Source organism: Musca autumnalis, unplaced genomic scaffold (assembly GCF_047663935.1).
Source record: "Musca autumnalis isolate F117 unplaced genomic scaffold, ASM4766393v1 scaffold_1, whole genome shotgun sequence".
Lineage (NCBI taxonomy): Eukaryota > Metazoa > Arthropoda > Insecta > Diptera > Muscidae > Musca > Musca autumnalis.
In genome coordinates this window covers 176,464,128-176,479,698 of record NW_027411644.1, presented here as the reverse complement: position 1 = coordinate 176,479,698, position 15,571 = coordinate 176,464,128, and the positions used below count along the sequence as shown (strand labels likewise).

The following is a 15,571-nucleotide window of genomic DNA, read 5'->3' as shown; positions in this document are numbered from 1 at the left end:
TGGGCAATATTATAAAATTTATACGAATATATAATCTTTTTGTTTTATAGACACGTACCTTTTGTTTAAATCCATTTTATTTGTTCGTTTTTATTAACGTTTTAAGAAATTTGTCTGTTGTCGTCAACAAAATCTCTAACGACTAATTTCACAGCGTTTCTCGTAATAAAACGCCTCTCGTGGTAGCAAATTTGTAAAAGAATGGCATACAGAGTTGTAATATCTCGTATGCGACATACATAATACCAATTAGTCGTTGCGAAAATCTCGTGTACGACATACATAATACCAATTAGACGTTACGACACGTCAATTTGCAATTTTGGATACGACTACGCCAACCGTAATAAGGCTGATTGTCTTCCCATCAGCAGTTAAGATTTCGACATGTACTCCAACAGCACTCCATTGGGAAATTTTCTTCTCGTGAGTTACCGGAAAAATGTTCACAAATTAAATATTATTTAGTTTGTATTAACAAATGTTTGGAAATGTTAACACGATTATCTCTTTTTGGAAATGTATTCCGCTGCCTGTAGAGATGTACAAACTGATTTATGTACATGTAGGGATCTCTAACAATTGCTAATAAAATGTAGTGAAAGGAGTGCCTTTTTCACGACTCCGTTTGCACTGCAACCGGATGCTGTTAAATTGTGAGGAATTGGAGTGCCTTTTTCACGACTCCGTTGAACTGCCTCCGGATGTTGTTAAAATGTGACAAATGGATGTGATTCTTTGGATTGCATCCAAATGCGGTTAAAATGTGAGGAATGGAGTGCCTTTTTCACGACTTCGTTTGAACTGCATAAAAAAATGCCGTGAAAGAACTAGACTATATTGCACTACTTCCAATTTATTTTGCTGGGTAGTTATTCTATGGTCACTAGAAGTTGAAAAATAAGTTAAAAGACATATGTTCAATTCTTAGAACAATTGAGGTGTTTTTGTTCAATTTCAACGCACCTCATATTTTTATTTTCCTCTCTGCTGGATTTGAACATACGAACTTCTTAATTGTAGCCAAACACACTACACACTGTGTCACGCGTATGAACATTAAGTGTTGCTTACACGCTTACATTTGCCGACGGTGAGTGTTGAACACACAATCCTCGAATTTGTAGTCGAACACACATGCTACGTGCCACCGTAATCAGTACTTAGTAGTGGGTAAAGTAAGTAGTTTTGCCTTGTAAATATTTAAGAAATAACCCATTATTTTTCAGTTTGCTGATAATGCAGAAAGTAGCTTGTTTACACAACTCCGTAATGGTGGCTTCCAAATTTTAGCTGGGTAGAAAGAAGCATGGAGATTATAGCTGCTTAAAAAGCTTTTAAAATGTTCCTAGATCAGAATTTGCACAATGTGTCTAAAAGTTTTTCCCACAATAAGATGATTATAAAAATCGTGTAAAATTCTCCTAGATCGAAATTTTGCAGAACTGATCAAAAAGTTATTACTGTTGTTTTTGTTGTTGTTGTTGTTGTTGTAAACCAATTCGGTACTTTTACTAGTGCTAGATTTAGGCAAAGTTGCATCTAATGCTTATGAAAAAATAACACTGTGCAACACTGAAAATGCAAACAACTTCTAGTAGGCATTTTCTGAAAGTACATATTAAGACTACAAACCCCCTAGTTGGGTTTCGTGTTTTTAGATCGGGTTTGGATTTTATGGCCACATCTATACCGGGCTAAAATGACCCTTTTTTTCAATTGATCCGTGCTTTACTCAGAAACTAATAAGAATTTTGCTTTGCAGCCTTCAGCAATATTGTAGTCCTAAAGTAGTAGAACTTATATGTCGAACAGACGACCTACGAAAAACCACATATAGCGCATCAAAATTGATAAAATATAGGAAAGATTACATAATTTCTGGAATTATGGTCAGTAACAGCCAAACTATTGAAAGTTGATCCAAGTAACCTTTCGAAAAAATTCCAAATAATGTGATCAACAATTCTTCAGAACATTCTGAAACTGAAAAACACTTATTTCATATTGTGTTCAATGGTATTTTATTGAATAAATATTACAAATAATGTTCATGAGTTCATGACTACAAACAACTGTTTTAAAACACAAAGCATATTTAGTTTCATATAACAACAATATAATAGTATGGTGTTTGCTTAGAAAACATATTCAACACTTTCCCTTGTTTTATAAGTTAACACAGATTTAATTTACAACATAATAAGTTTAAGCGTTCTTTCGAAAGGGGCTTGGTCATCATATCGGCAAGTTGGTTTTCTGTAGATATTTGTAGTACATTGACTTTCCCTTCAGCAACCTTTTCCCTTACAAAAAAATGTTTAATCGAAATATGCTTAGTCCTTCGATGAAATTCTGGATTTTGAGCCAGACGCAGTGCTGCAGTATTATCAATATATAAGGAAGGTACTTCTTTTATATTTGCAATTTCCTTATATAAACGACGTAACCAAATCAACTCCTTGCAAGCTTCACTAGCAGCAATAATTTCCGCTTCTGTGGTTGAGGTTGATACTATTTTCTGTCGTTGACTTGACCATGAGACAGCAGATCCAGCATAAGTGGCTACAATACCCGAAGTAGATCTACCGGTCTCAATACATCCTCCAAAATCTGAGTCGCTATAACAGTCGAGAACTTTTTGTCCTTTTCTTTCATATTTGAGGCCTTTTGTTAAAGTTCCAGATATATATCTAAAAACTCTCTTCACTTTTAAAACATCTTCATGAGTAGGATTTTCCAAATGCCTGGATAAATAGCAAACGCTGTAAGCAAGATCAGGTCGTGTTCCAAGCATTAGATACATTAAAGCTCCAATCGCTTGTCTATACGGAAATTCAGTTTTTGCTTTCCCTTCTTTATTGGACGCTGTAATTTTCTCCATGGGCGTTGAAACAGATTTGCATTCCATAAAATTAAATCTTTTTAAAATCCGCCTGGCGTATGCTTCTTGGTTGACCTCTATGTACTCCTTAGTGCTTGTAATTTCAAGTCCAAGAAAATAATTGGCTTCTTTTGTTGTTATTTTGAATTCAGTTTTTAAATCTTCTAAAAGTGTCTCTAACTCATCTCTATCCGTGGCTGCCACTAGTCCATCATCAACATACAATGCAACAATTAATTTCCTTCCATGCCGTTCTCTAATGTATAAGCATGGATCAGCCGTACTTACATTCAAACCTAGCTTTTCAAAATAACTCCCAATTCTCTTATTCCAACATCTTGGAGCTTGTTTCAATCCATATAAACTTCTTTTCAATTGACACACTTTTCTAGTGCCATCGTTAAACCCTTCAGGTTGTTCCATATAAATAACTTCTTCTAGTTCTCCATATAGAAAAGCTGTAGAAACATCAAACTGCAACATATGTAAGTTTTCTGTTGCAGCAACACTTATTAGTGATCTTATTGTCGACATTCTTGCGACTGGACTGAACGTTTGATCATAGTTTAAACCCTTTTCTTGTTTAAACCCTTTTATCACCAGTCTTGCTTTATATTTATCAACGCTTCCATCTGCATTCTGTTTTACACGAAATACCCACTTTGCCGGGAGTGCCTTCAGATGATACTGGTAATTCTGTCAATACCCAAGTATTATTTTCATGCAAGGATTTAATCTCATTTTTCATTGCTGAAATCCATTCATTTTTCTCATTGCAATTTATTGCTTCCTTATATGTTTGTGGAGTTGAAACGTTAGTGTCTATTTCTTGAGCTATTAACACATAGTCATTATATTTTGAATTTGAGAGAAGTGTACGGTCTCTAAGTCTCTTCGATATTGGTTCTTCTTCCTCTGTATCGGAATCTCTTAATCGCTTAAAATGACACTCATCATTATCAAAACCTTGAAAGTCTTCTTCGAAACTTAGATCATCTCCATTTTCTGTTGCTTCAACATTACTTTCAATTCCTGCATTATTTTCCAATTCTTCCGGCACATCCTCATATTCATTAGCATCTTCTGCAAAATTATTTTCAATTCCTGTATTGTTTTCTAATTCTTCTGGTACATCTTCATATTCATTTGTATGTTCCGACGAGGTATCTGAAACTTCTTTATGGTTTCGGCTTATAAATGGTACATTAATCTTTGTGTCATCAGAAGTCTGAAGCTTCTTCTCATGGCTTCCACTTGCAGACAGTGAATCCCCTTTGGAATTTATTTGGAATTCATCTTTGCACGACTTAATTTTTTCTTCAAATTTTACATCTCTTGAAACTTGAACCGTTCGACTTCCTGGTATATAAATCCGATACCTTTCATCTCCATCATAACCCACTAAAAATCCTTTTTGAGCTTTTTATCCATTTTTCTACGAATTTGTTGCGGTGTGTGTATATAGCACTTTGATCCAATTATTCGTAAATGGTTTATCCTTGGTTTCTTCCCAAGCCATAGTTCATAGGGACTTACACCTTTGACAGACGACTTTGATGTTCTGTTCAAAATGTAAATTGACGTTTTCACTAATTCTGCCCATATTGATTCAGGAAATGTTATTTCGGGATTTGAATACTTAAATGTCCTAGCCATTTCAACAATTGTTCTATTTTCCCGTTCACATCTTCCGTTTTGTTGCGGCGTATAAGGTGCAGTTAATTTCTGGGTTATGCCATTTTCAGATAATATTCTTTTCACATCCTTGTTGTTGAATTCTAATCCGTTGTCACTTAAAAATGTTTTAACTACATGACCATTACACTTTGCATGAGCCAACATTTGTACAAGGGTATCTTTCACCTCTGATTTATTTTTAGCTACATATCCATATCTGTATTTTGTATAATCATCTTTGTAAACAATAAGGTACCTGTAACCTTGAAACGAAGTATGGAATGTACCACAGACATCAGCAGATATAAGCTCACCTGGAGCAGTTGCATTTTCTCTCCTTCCAAAAGTTTTTCTGCTTGACTTCCCGTAAACACAAGGTTCACAAATTTCATTTCCCAAATTAACTTTTATATTGAAATCCTGTTTTAATTTGTCTTGAACATGGCGTTTGTCTTGGTGTCCCCATCTCTCATGATAAAGTTGAAGCATAGACGTATCTCCAACAGTTAAACACACATTCTCAGCTTTGGTAGTTTTTATTGGGTATATTGACGCTTTAAAAAGATTCCCTTTTATTGATCTACTTCCATTTAAAAGCGTTTGTCCATTCACCACCAACCAACACTTTGTTGAAGTTGATTTGAAGCTACTATTCGGATTTCGATCCTGTGTTGTCAAAACTGAAAACAAATTTCTTGAAATATCGGGTACATACCACACATCCATAAGAGTCAATTTTAAATTTTTTCCGTTGACCTTCGAAATTATTTCAATATTCCCCTTTCCATATGCTTTAATAATCTCTTTTCCTGCAGCCTGTATTACTTGCGGTTCGTTGAACTTGACAAATTCAGAAAAAAGTTCAAAATCATTAGTGACATGCTTTGTAGCTCCATTGTCAATCCACCAATCACTTCCATATGATAACCTTTGTTCCTTTGTGTTAGCACTAAGAGCGGTATTGACATTAACGGGGGCGGAATTCTTCGCAGGTCTTCCATCAGCAATCCATTTACGGCAATTCTTTACCCAATGCCCCTTCTTCTTACAATAAAAACAAGAGTCCTCTTTCTTTGTATATTTCTTCGCGTCCTTATCCCGGATATTTCTTTTGGGCTTCACAAATAGTGCTTCCTGGTTATTCTTGGAATCGGTGATACCTTTTTGAAAGTTCCTTTCAAATAGGCATATTTGCATCAGTAACTCATCCAACGATTTGTCTTCATCCTTTGTTAGCATCATCCAACTTGAACGGAATATTTCATATGAGGAAGGTAAAATATGCAGGATCTTACAAACGAGGAGCATATCTGGCAAAATATGTTCTCCCTTAGTCCTCAATCCATTGTTGAGTTCATCCCACAGGCCTCTAAGTTTAGCAATATGTGTCGAAGCATCTTGCTCTTCTTCCCATTTGAACGAAAAAAGTTCAATACAAATCTTAAATAGTTGGTCCTTTGACGTGGCTTCAAAAATATTCACTAGCGCTTTCCAGGTTTCATAGGCATTTTCTTTATCCATAACTTTTTGGTACACCTCATCTGTTATGGTATTGGTTAAAATAGTTTTCGCATATGCATTTGCTTTTCGATAAAATTCGACCTTTTTCTTATGCTCTCTTGCTAGATTCTCGTTTGCTCCATTTTCGAGGGTTCCTGGTTTCTCAATTTTGTTGTCGATGACATCCAAAGCGCCTTCATAAAAATCCAAAATATCTCTGACCTTTCTTTTCCATATTGGCCAGTCCGATGCGCAAGATAATGGCTTCAAATACTTCGTAAATTCCATTATTTCTATTTGTTGTTCTCCTTTTGATGCAGATATCCTTTTATTTTTATCCTTAAGTCTCCTCTTTGAAAAGAAATCCTTGTTCCTTTTTTTATTTGACACGAAAAAACTATTTTATTTTTGAGACTGGGCTCATAACCTATTGTGTTCAATGGTATTTTATTGAATAAATATTACAAATAATGTTCATGAGTTCATGACTACAAACAACTGTTTTAAAACACAAAGCATATTTAGTTTCATATAACAACAATATAATAGTATGGTGTTTACTTAGAAAACATATTCAACATTTCATGTTGTTTAGGCGGTATTTTATATCATACTTTCTACAAAACATATTTCAAACAACGTTCACACAGGCTGTTTATTCTCATATTTGAAATTTCAATGTATTGTTGATATATTTATCAAATTGTCGTCGAAAAATATGATAGAAACAACCCGATAGAGGAATTTTACAACAATGATATGATCTAAAGAGTTGTGTATTACATTCCAGCGAATATTTTTCCCAAAGATAACATTAAGAAAAATTTTACGGTTGTGGAGATACGCTGCTAAATATATACAAATCACGAAAATTTTAGATATATTATAAAAATTGAGGCAATAAATGAGTTTATTCGTGTTCATTGTTTCCAAATACATTATTCTTGTTCTTATCTACAAGTTTGCTGCGGATGTCATGGAAAGATTCGTATTGGTTTCGAAGTTATAGCCCCGATTTTCTTTAAAAAGTCAATATTTAGCCATGTTTAGATAGAGCCATAAAATCCGAACGCGATCTAACAAAACTAAACCCAAAGAGGGTTTTTGTCTATTGCGTCTGTACTTTCATAAAAACCGCATTTGAAATTGTTTGCACAAAATTACCTTGAAAATGTTGCACAGTGTAATAGTAAAAAAACCAAAGCTAATAAAAAATACTTAACTTTTTGTTGGTTCTAAACCAATTCATTGATCTTTGTTTTTTTTTTATTTTTAATTGGAAACCATCACTTCTCAATACCATTTCTATTCCTTTCCCCAGCTCATGACTAAATAATAATTTCAAATAGAACAACACTTATGGTCTGTTTAACTAAGACGATTCGAAAACAAATTCGCTCGAACTACTACCAAGCTTCTGTTTTTTGAAAAATATTTGAATTGTTTTTATTTTGAATTAAACAAACATTTCCTACAGTAACAGGTGTTATGTAGTAATTCGAACGTATTTGAATTCGAATCGTCTTAGAAAAACAGACCATTATTAAATTTTTTCACTTGGTTGAAGCTCGTAGAGATCTTTAGAAAACAAAATGATAAAATGTCAGCCTAAACGCACAATTTGAGGATATGAGAGGATAGTATAGTAAGAATTAAACCTAAATGTTACATTAACGGATCCAACACACGCAATGCAAATAATAATATACGACTTATCAAATAAAAAAAAAACAAAATTTTACTTATATTGGTAATTATGGAGTGAATCGCCATAGGATGATAAAGACCGGCACGTATGTCGATCCTGGGTTATAATTCCCCTATATTTCCATGCATAAGTCCGTGAAGGTAACAGGATTTAGGCAATATGAACAAAAACCAATCCATTACCGACAAACAGTCGTGATCAATTTTAATTTATGTTGTGGCGTTGGTAAGATTCCAACAATGCATATAGACAAATATTCTGAACCTATATGTGATTTAGTTTAAACAGTCTGAACTTTGCTAAAGGAATTACCTTCAGTAAAAAAATTCAAAGGAATCTCGGACGGACCAAAACATGCCCTTAAACAACCATCAACCATTTTAGCGAAAATGTTGTCAACTTTTGTGGGTCAGGTACTGGAAGTTGTGGATCATAAGAACCATCTTCTAACTTTATCTAAGATTCGCAGAATTTACAAAATGTTGACTAACACACTCGTACCCGTTTCGAAAGTTGTCGTTCCATATTCGAATATCTGGTAGAAATATTATATATATAATTGTTCCACAAACATCCCAGAAGGGACAAGGGAGACTTCTCTTTATATCAATGAGTGCACCCCGATTCATAGCTCAATGATACGTGCTACTGTTTATCGCCAAGTCCGAACGACGTGTAGAGAAGTTTTACATCGCTGAAATACTCAGGAAATGTCGACAACATTACTGGGGGTATTTTGCCACCGCTGAAAAATGTTTGATGTTGCCTGGCCTGGGAATCGAACGTCGAGGATTCAGTACATAAATTATTGAGGCCCTTTCTAAGCTTATGTCAGAGATAAAATGCGAATCTACAATGCTTCAAAAAAAACTGGGGACACTAAATCCGGAAAATAAAAAGAAATTCTGGAGTTTTTCAATACTTGGAGAAATTATGCAGCTTCCTCAACGTAAATTACAGACCACTACTTGAAAAGACATCTGAAATTCGAGATTATAAAGCAGGGACATACCTAATTCTCGCATACGATATCGAGTTGTTACGATCGATAATTTGGTGTTAAACTAATGCCTTTGTCGTAAAGAATATTTGCAAAATGTAATATAATAATTGTTCCACAAACATCCCAGACGGGACAAGGGAGACTTCTCCCATATCAATGAGTGCACCCCGATTCATATTAGCTCAATGATATGGGAGCTACTGTTTATCGCCGAGTCCGAACGGCGTGTCTTAAAACACCACTTGTGGAGAAGTTTTTCAAGGCTGAAATACTCAGGAAAATGTCGCCAACATTACTGAGGGGTATTTTGCCACCGTTGAAAAATGTTTAATGTTGTCTGGCCGGGGAATCGAACCGCCGAACTTCTGCGTGCAAGGCGGGCGTGCATACCATTGTACCACGGTGACACCCGTGTGTCACATTGAAAAAGGAAAATAAAACGAACATACGCCAATACTTCTTTCATAAACCACAAAAGTAAAGCGATCGCTAAAGCTTATTCATTCAGAAATTTAAAAACAAAATTTTAAACAATTATTCTCTCTCTAAAAAACTTGATCTTTGCGAATTTCATTTTCTACGGCACATTCTTATATTTTTTATATAATTTTGCACATGTAGATCGGTTAGCAATGAAGGTTTTATTTATTTATGACTTCCATAACTTTCCATAATTACGGGCCCAAGCATTAAATTATCACTTTACAACACAAATGTTATTTTATTTAAAAACATCGAACATTTTTATAAATCACATAACAGAATTGCTGTTATCACAACATGTTTTATAGATCGATGTGAATCGGAATCTCAACATATTTTAAATAATCAACAAGTTTTTGAAAATACCTTTGATTAAACTAAAGAAATTTAGTATTTGAGGACATAATGTAAATCTTTGTTCAAATACCAATAGATCGATTCAGTAACTTTTAACATGTGTTTAAACTCATTTTATTATTACAACAAAAACAAATTAATTGATTTTTATAAAACAAAATAACAATATCTATGGTTGTAAAAAGTTACTTAATCGACCTACTCAACAGGCATCATTCGCATGCAAACATTTACTACGATTGCTTAAAATTATGGATAATGAAATGTTAGGTTATGTTTCCTTGTTTTAAAATTTATTACAGTTGGAATTTATATATTTATATAACTAGAAGCTTGTTGTTGTTGTTTAAGTTTACTTGTTTTTAAATATCTATTTTTATTTACTTTAAAAATATTTAACAAAAGAATAGAAAAAAGGAGGATTGAAGGCTATTTTTTATAACATTTTCTTCTCTGTTTAAAAGTTTTTAATGCATATTTATGTTATTTTATTGTTACATACATATTATGCATTTTTCCTGTTGTTGAGTTATTTTTTACATATCAAAAATAAATGAATTGTATAAAAAAAGTTTTTTATAAAAACTGTTTTTATTTCATTCTATTGTTTGTTGTTTTATTATTTTTTTTTCCTAAATTTTTAATTATTTAAGTTTTTACACTCTTTGCTCACCTGTGGTTAAACAGAGAATATTTGTTGTTGGCGTTGGTGTTACCATAGTTGGAGTAGTTGCAGTTGATGTTGTTACAAGAGTACAGGAGGAGGGAGTAGTAGAATTGGTTATAGTAATAGTACTAGCAGTAGTAATTGTAGGATTTGGAGTATAGTGATTTAATTTCTCTAAATTCTTATGATACTGTTTAATATTAATTTTATCGAACTATATTACCGTACCGCCAGGCGGTGCTGTTTGCGTTGGCGATAAATGTTGTGGAACATTCTGAAAAAGAAAAGAAAATAATCATGATTTTTTTGATTCATTAACAAGTAGATATTAATTTCATCGACAGCACAGAGCACTGAATACTCAATTAAAAGTAACTACATGGTTTTTGTGTACTCAGACCTAACAATGACGATAACCAAAGAAGAGAGGTACCCAATATGTGTCAGGTAGGCAAGATCTTTAAAGATTGGGCTTCGTGGACCTCCCCCAGCATACATCCCGACAATACACCGAGCTTGTGTTAATGCACCATTTATAGTCAATCGGCGGTCTAGAAAAAACTCTAAAAATCAGATATGAGATGAAGGCATTCCGTAGAACACTAATTGCAGAGAAGTGCGCAAGTAGCTGATTTTGACACTCATAAGCCACATGCTGAAAAACAAGCGTATGTGCACTCTAAAAAATAAATGCAAGTGTTGCTTGCCATTCTCAAAATATGTACGAGTGTGGCTAGCCACTCAAAAAATAAGTTTTTTAAAAATGGATATTTTTTGACACTTGCGTACGCTTTGCCAAGTAGTTTTAAATACGCAATAACAATTTCTGTCTTACTTTTTTGCTCATTGCACATCAAGTATTGTTTTCAACCCTTGTAATTCAACCGATTGTCTCGTGATCTCCGAGAGAATGAGAGCTAAGATCACTGATTTTCAAACGTTAAAAGAACATGCAAAAACACACATAACATTCCAAGCAAATAAAGAAAAGCATACACAAACGAAACAACAACAAATAAAATTACAATTGTTTATTTTTTGTAGTGTTGTGTGTGTGCTTCCACTTGGTAAGTCACTTGGCAAACTATCTACGATTGCGAGTTTTGTAACAGTGCAAAATATGATGAATACTTGTTTTACTTATTACGCACAAGCAACGGTCTTGATGCGTCGCAAGTATTTTTGGTGGTGGTGGAAAAAATACCGAGTGCGAGAAAACACATGCGTTAAAATAGCAAAAGGCCCAAAAAACTTGTGCGTACTCAATTGGCTTACGGGGGCAAGTAACTCATTGATGATCTCTGACTAATTGTTGCGTCAGCAACGAGGGTATAATCACTTTGATAAAAATGTGACTAATCGAAATAATGGTTTGGACCCGAGATATGTTTGGACAAAATCCCGACCGCCTGGTTGGAGCGCCCAAGGCGGCGTGAGACTCGTAGAGTGAAGCAGGGTGTTCCCCAAGGCGTGGTGATATCTCCGGACCTTTCTGAAATTCCGCACCTTTTAGACGGCATCGAGTCCTATCGTCGATGACATATGTGACAGTTTAAATGTCTACATATTTGGCTTATTAGTGCAGTTCTTTCACCTGCGCAATATGAAAATACGACACTGTTCACCATCTGGACGGCTGAAATGAGGCTCCCCCTGAACATAGTGGTAACTATCCCAAGATATTAGGTGTAACGTTCGAAAATATGTTTAAGTCGTTCGAGCAAACCAAGGTGAATTGGTATCTCAACTCTCGTGTCTATAATACGTCGACCTTTTGTTATTGGACCAGGAACATTTTTCGTTGATACTCAACCGGCGGTTAAAACTACTCGAAAAGTAGATATCAGACTCTGATCGGATGTTCTTAAACAAGGGAAAACAGAGTGGGTCTTTGTGGTCTGCTTCCAAGGAATTTTGTTGGATAACACTGTGCAACACTGGAAATGCAAACAACTTCTAATGGGCATTTTCTGAAAGTACATATTGAGACTACAAAAACCTTAATTGGGTTTTGTGTTATTAGATCGGGTTTAGATTTTATGGCCACATCTAAACCGACCTAAAATGAGCCTTTTTTCCAGTGATCGGACCTTTATCTCCGAAACTAATAAGAACTTTGCTTTGCAGTCTTCAGCAATATTGTAGCCCTTTAGTAGTAGAACTTATGTGTCAAACAGATGAACTAGAAAAAGCTGCATCTAGCACATCAAACTCATTAAAATATAGAAAAGTTTACATAATTTCTGAAATTCTGGTCAGTAACAACTAAACTGGTGGGAGTTGAAACAAGTAACCATTCTAAAAATGTTCCAAATAATGCGACCATCAATTCTTCAGAACATTCTGAAACTCTAAAATGGTTATTTCACGTTGTTTAAGGGGTATTTCATAACATACCTTTTACAAAACTTATTTCAAACAATGTTCACACAGGCTGTTTATTCTCATGTTGGGGATTTCAATGAATTATTGAAATATTTACCAAATTGTTGTTGAAAAATTTGCTATAAACAAGGCGATAGAGGCATTTTACAACAATATAATGTTCTGAAGAGTTGTGTATTACATTCCAGAGAATATTTTCCCAATAGGTAACATTAAGAAGAATTTAAAATTTTGGGAGATACGCTGCGAAATATACACAACTTATAGAATTTTTAGATATATTATAAAATTTGAGGCAATAAATGTAGTTTTTCGAGTTTACTATTCCTCCAAATGTTTTCTTCTTGCTCTTATCTACTAGTGTGCTGCAGATGTCAAAACAAGATTCGTATTGGTTTCAGAGATACAGCCCCGATTTGTTTTAAAAAATCGATTTTTAACCATGTTTAGATGAGGCCATAAAAACCGAACCCGATCTAAGAAAACAAAACCCAAATATTGTTTTTGCCTATTGGTCCTCTACTTTCATAAAATTCTGGACAGAAGTTGTTTGCACGCGATTGGCTCAAAAATGTTGCACAGTGTAATGGAACCTATGTGAAGTATGTGAAGTAAAATCAACACATGGCTTCAGATAACTTAACATAGTCAGGACCAGAAATTTCTCACATACGCGAAGGGACAAGCAAGGGAGACTTCTCTCATATCAATGAGTGGACGCCCATTCATATTTATAGCCTAGTCCGAACGACATGTCTTACGACACCACATGTAGGGAAGTTCTTCAGGTCTAAAATACTCATGAAATGTAAGCCAGCATTTCACTGAGGTGTTTGACACCACCGAAAATTTGATGTTCTGGCCTTTATGTTTATTGATATTTTCCCACAAACTAAATTATTTGTAAAATACAAAAACATATTTAAATAGTTATCACTACCAAAAAACCAACTTACCGTTGAATAACCCGGTCTCGCCCATGTATAAATAAATCCATCCTGACATGCTGTTAGAAAACAATCTTCACGAAATATTAATGCACTCAAACGTTCATGAGCGATCTTCTTGCACACCAATGGCTCCAACAGTGGACATTCATCGAAACGCGGGCACGCTGGTGTACCAATTAATTTCAGTGGGTCATATGATGTTATAATTGAATTTGTTGTCGACGATGGCGAACAATTTGACATATTGTGTGACAGTGAATTGTGGTGGTGTTGCGACGATTTCCCCAGTTTGAGCGAACCGAAACTATGCGACGATGTTGAATTTGCATTTGTTTCAATTTGTGTTGAATTTGCCATATGCTGGTGATTACTATGATGATGATTTAGGGTTGAGGAATTATGATGATTATAGGATTTGAGTAGACTTAGTGTGCGACGATTTTGTCGTGTACTGCCGCCCTCTAGATTAAGAGATTTCTTATCGGATGAGTTGAGAAATGAAAAATTCGATAGCCGTTGTGTTAACGAGTTGAAAGCAGATATACCCGAATCTGATGACTTGCTACTGTTCGATGCTTTACTATTGTATCCCGACGAAGAGGAGAGTGTGTTTATGTGGTTTCCGGTAATGTTGCCATCAATAGAATCCGATTTTGTGGTTGTTATGCAATTAGGAAATTTTATTGTCCCCCCACCACCACTGCTGCTGATGGCATTCGAATTCGCCTTTGAATTGGCCTTTGTTGAAGTGGACGCCGTTACCGAACTATCGTCGGGTGGCGTATTGGCATTTGACGATTGCGATGATATCGTACAGTTGGCTGTGGAAAATTTACTAGAACTACTATTACTATTTTGTTCTCCTGATGCTGCCGATGTTTGCGGTGTTGTTGTTGTGGTTATGTTGCTGGTTTGCATATCTTTGGTAGGACTACTACAGTGTTGCGGTTGGGGAAAATTGGGATGACCTATGGCCACTGGTCGTATGACTTTAACACCATCGGCATCTGTTCCGCCATTCATAAAACTAGACTCATTCAAATTACAACTATTCACACGTTGACGCAGGGACAAAGGATGCCTTAGTATATCCTCGGTAATGTCCCACAAACATATTTGGGTGTCTTGACTAACAGAACCCAAACGATAACTTATGGCTAATTTATCAGGTGCAAGTGAAGAGGCCTCCGATCGAAATGATGCTGACTGTGGTCGTTGCCTAGAGTGAATGGGAGTTGAATTCTTATCGTGACCACCCGCAGATGCCGCCCCATATGAATCATAGCCATTCACTGCTGATTGATCACCGGCATATCGGGATCCCGCAGTTGAGTATTCCATTATTTGATTTTCATCATCCGAAAAGTCTCCACCATCCCACGAGGTATATGATGTGGTGTATGGGTCAAATGCCACCACTGAAACCCACGATCTATGACCTTGACCCCGGGCCACTACTCGCCTTTCGTGAAATGACCACACCGTGACTAAGTCATCCTCACCGCCAACAACTATATATTTACCATCCGGTGACCAGCATACACATAAAAAACCACCAAAATAGGAACGTGCTATACCCAACAATTCCATTGTGTCATAATGAAATACTCTGAGAAAACCATCTTGAGATACTATTGCTAAATTTGAACCACATGGTGAGAAACAAAACTCATTTATACAACAGTTCTCCGTGTTGAAAGCCCATTTATAGAGAGGATTTCGACTCGATTTCGATTTGCAGGTTAGTATTGAATACCCATCGCCCATTTTGAAGGGCTGATAAACGGGCGCCGTGGGTGGACATTGCAGATTCTCGTTGTACAGATACAGGTGTCCCGACGCATGTGAGGCCAAAAAGAGATTTGGTGAATTTGGCAGCCATTTTAAGCAGGTCACTTTGGTTTTGTCAATAAGACGCTATAATAACATAGAGATGAAGAGAGAACAAAGGGGTAAT

General features: G+C 35.4%; 2 protein-coding genes across 3 annotated transcripts in view; both read right to left on the bottom strand.

The window, feature by feature from the left end:
* LOC141388782 (uncharacterized) overlaps positions 1-15,571 on the bottom strand; it is a 186,141-nt gene that overhangs the window by 6,388 nt on the left and 164,182 nt on the right. Inside the window, exon 2 of the mRNA XM_073959101.1 lies at positions 59-174. Coding sequence (XP_073815202.1) covers positions 59-75 — 17 coding nt within the window. The 5' untranslated portion in view covers positions 76-174. The remainder of the gene's footprint in view (positions 1-58; positions 175-15,571) is intronic.
* The window catches only part of LOC141388780 (WD repeat-containing protein 20), a 42,061-nt gene that overhangs the window by 6,388 nt on the left and 20,102 nt on the right, over positions 1-15,571 (bottom strand). The window contains exons 3-4 of one of the 2 annotated variants that reach the window (XR_012408930.1): positions 13,621-15,531; positions 10,286-10,553 (exon numbers count right to left, since the gene is read on the bottom strand). Coding sequence is in view for 1 of the 2 variants with exons in the window: in XM_073959097.1 (XP_073815198.1) it covers positions 10,494-10,553; positions 13,621-15,531 (1,971 nt within the window). In the remaining variant the exon portion in view is untranslated. Of the gene's footprint in view, positions 1-74; positions 10,554-13,620; positions 15,532-15,571 lie in introns of those variants that run through there. The other variant, XM_073959097.1, reaches the window with a different exon arrangement.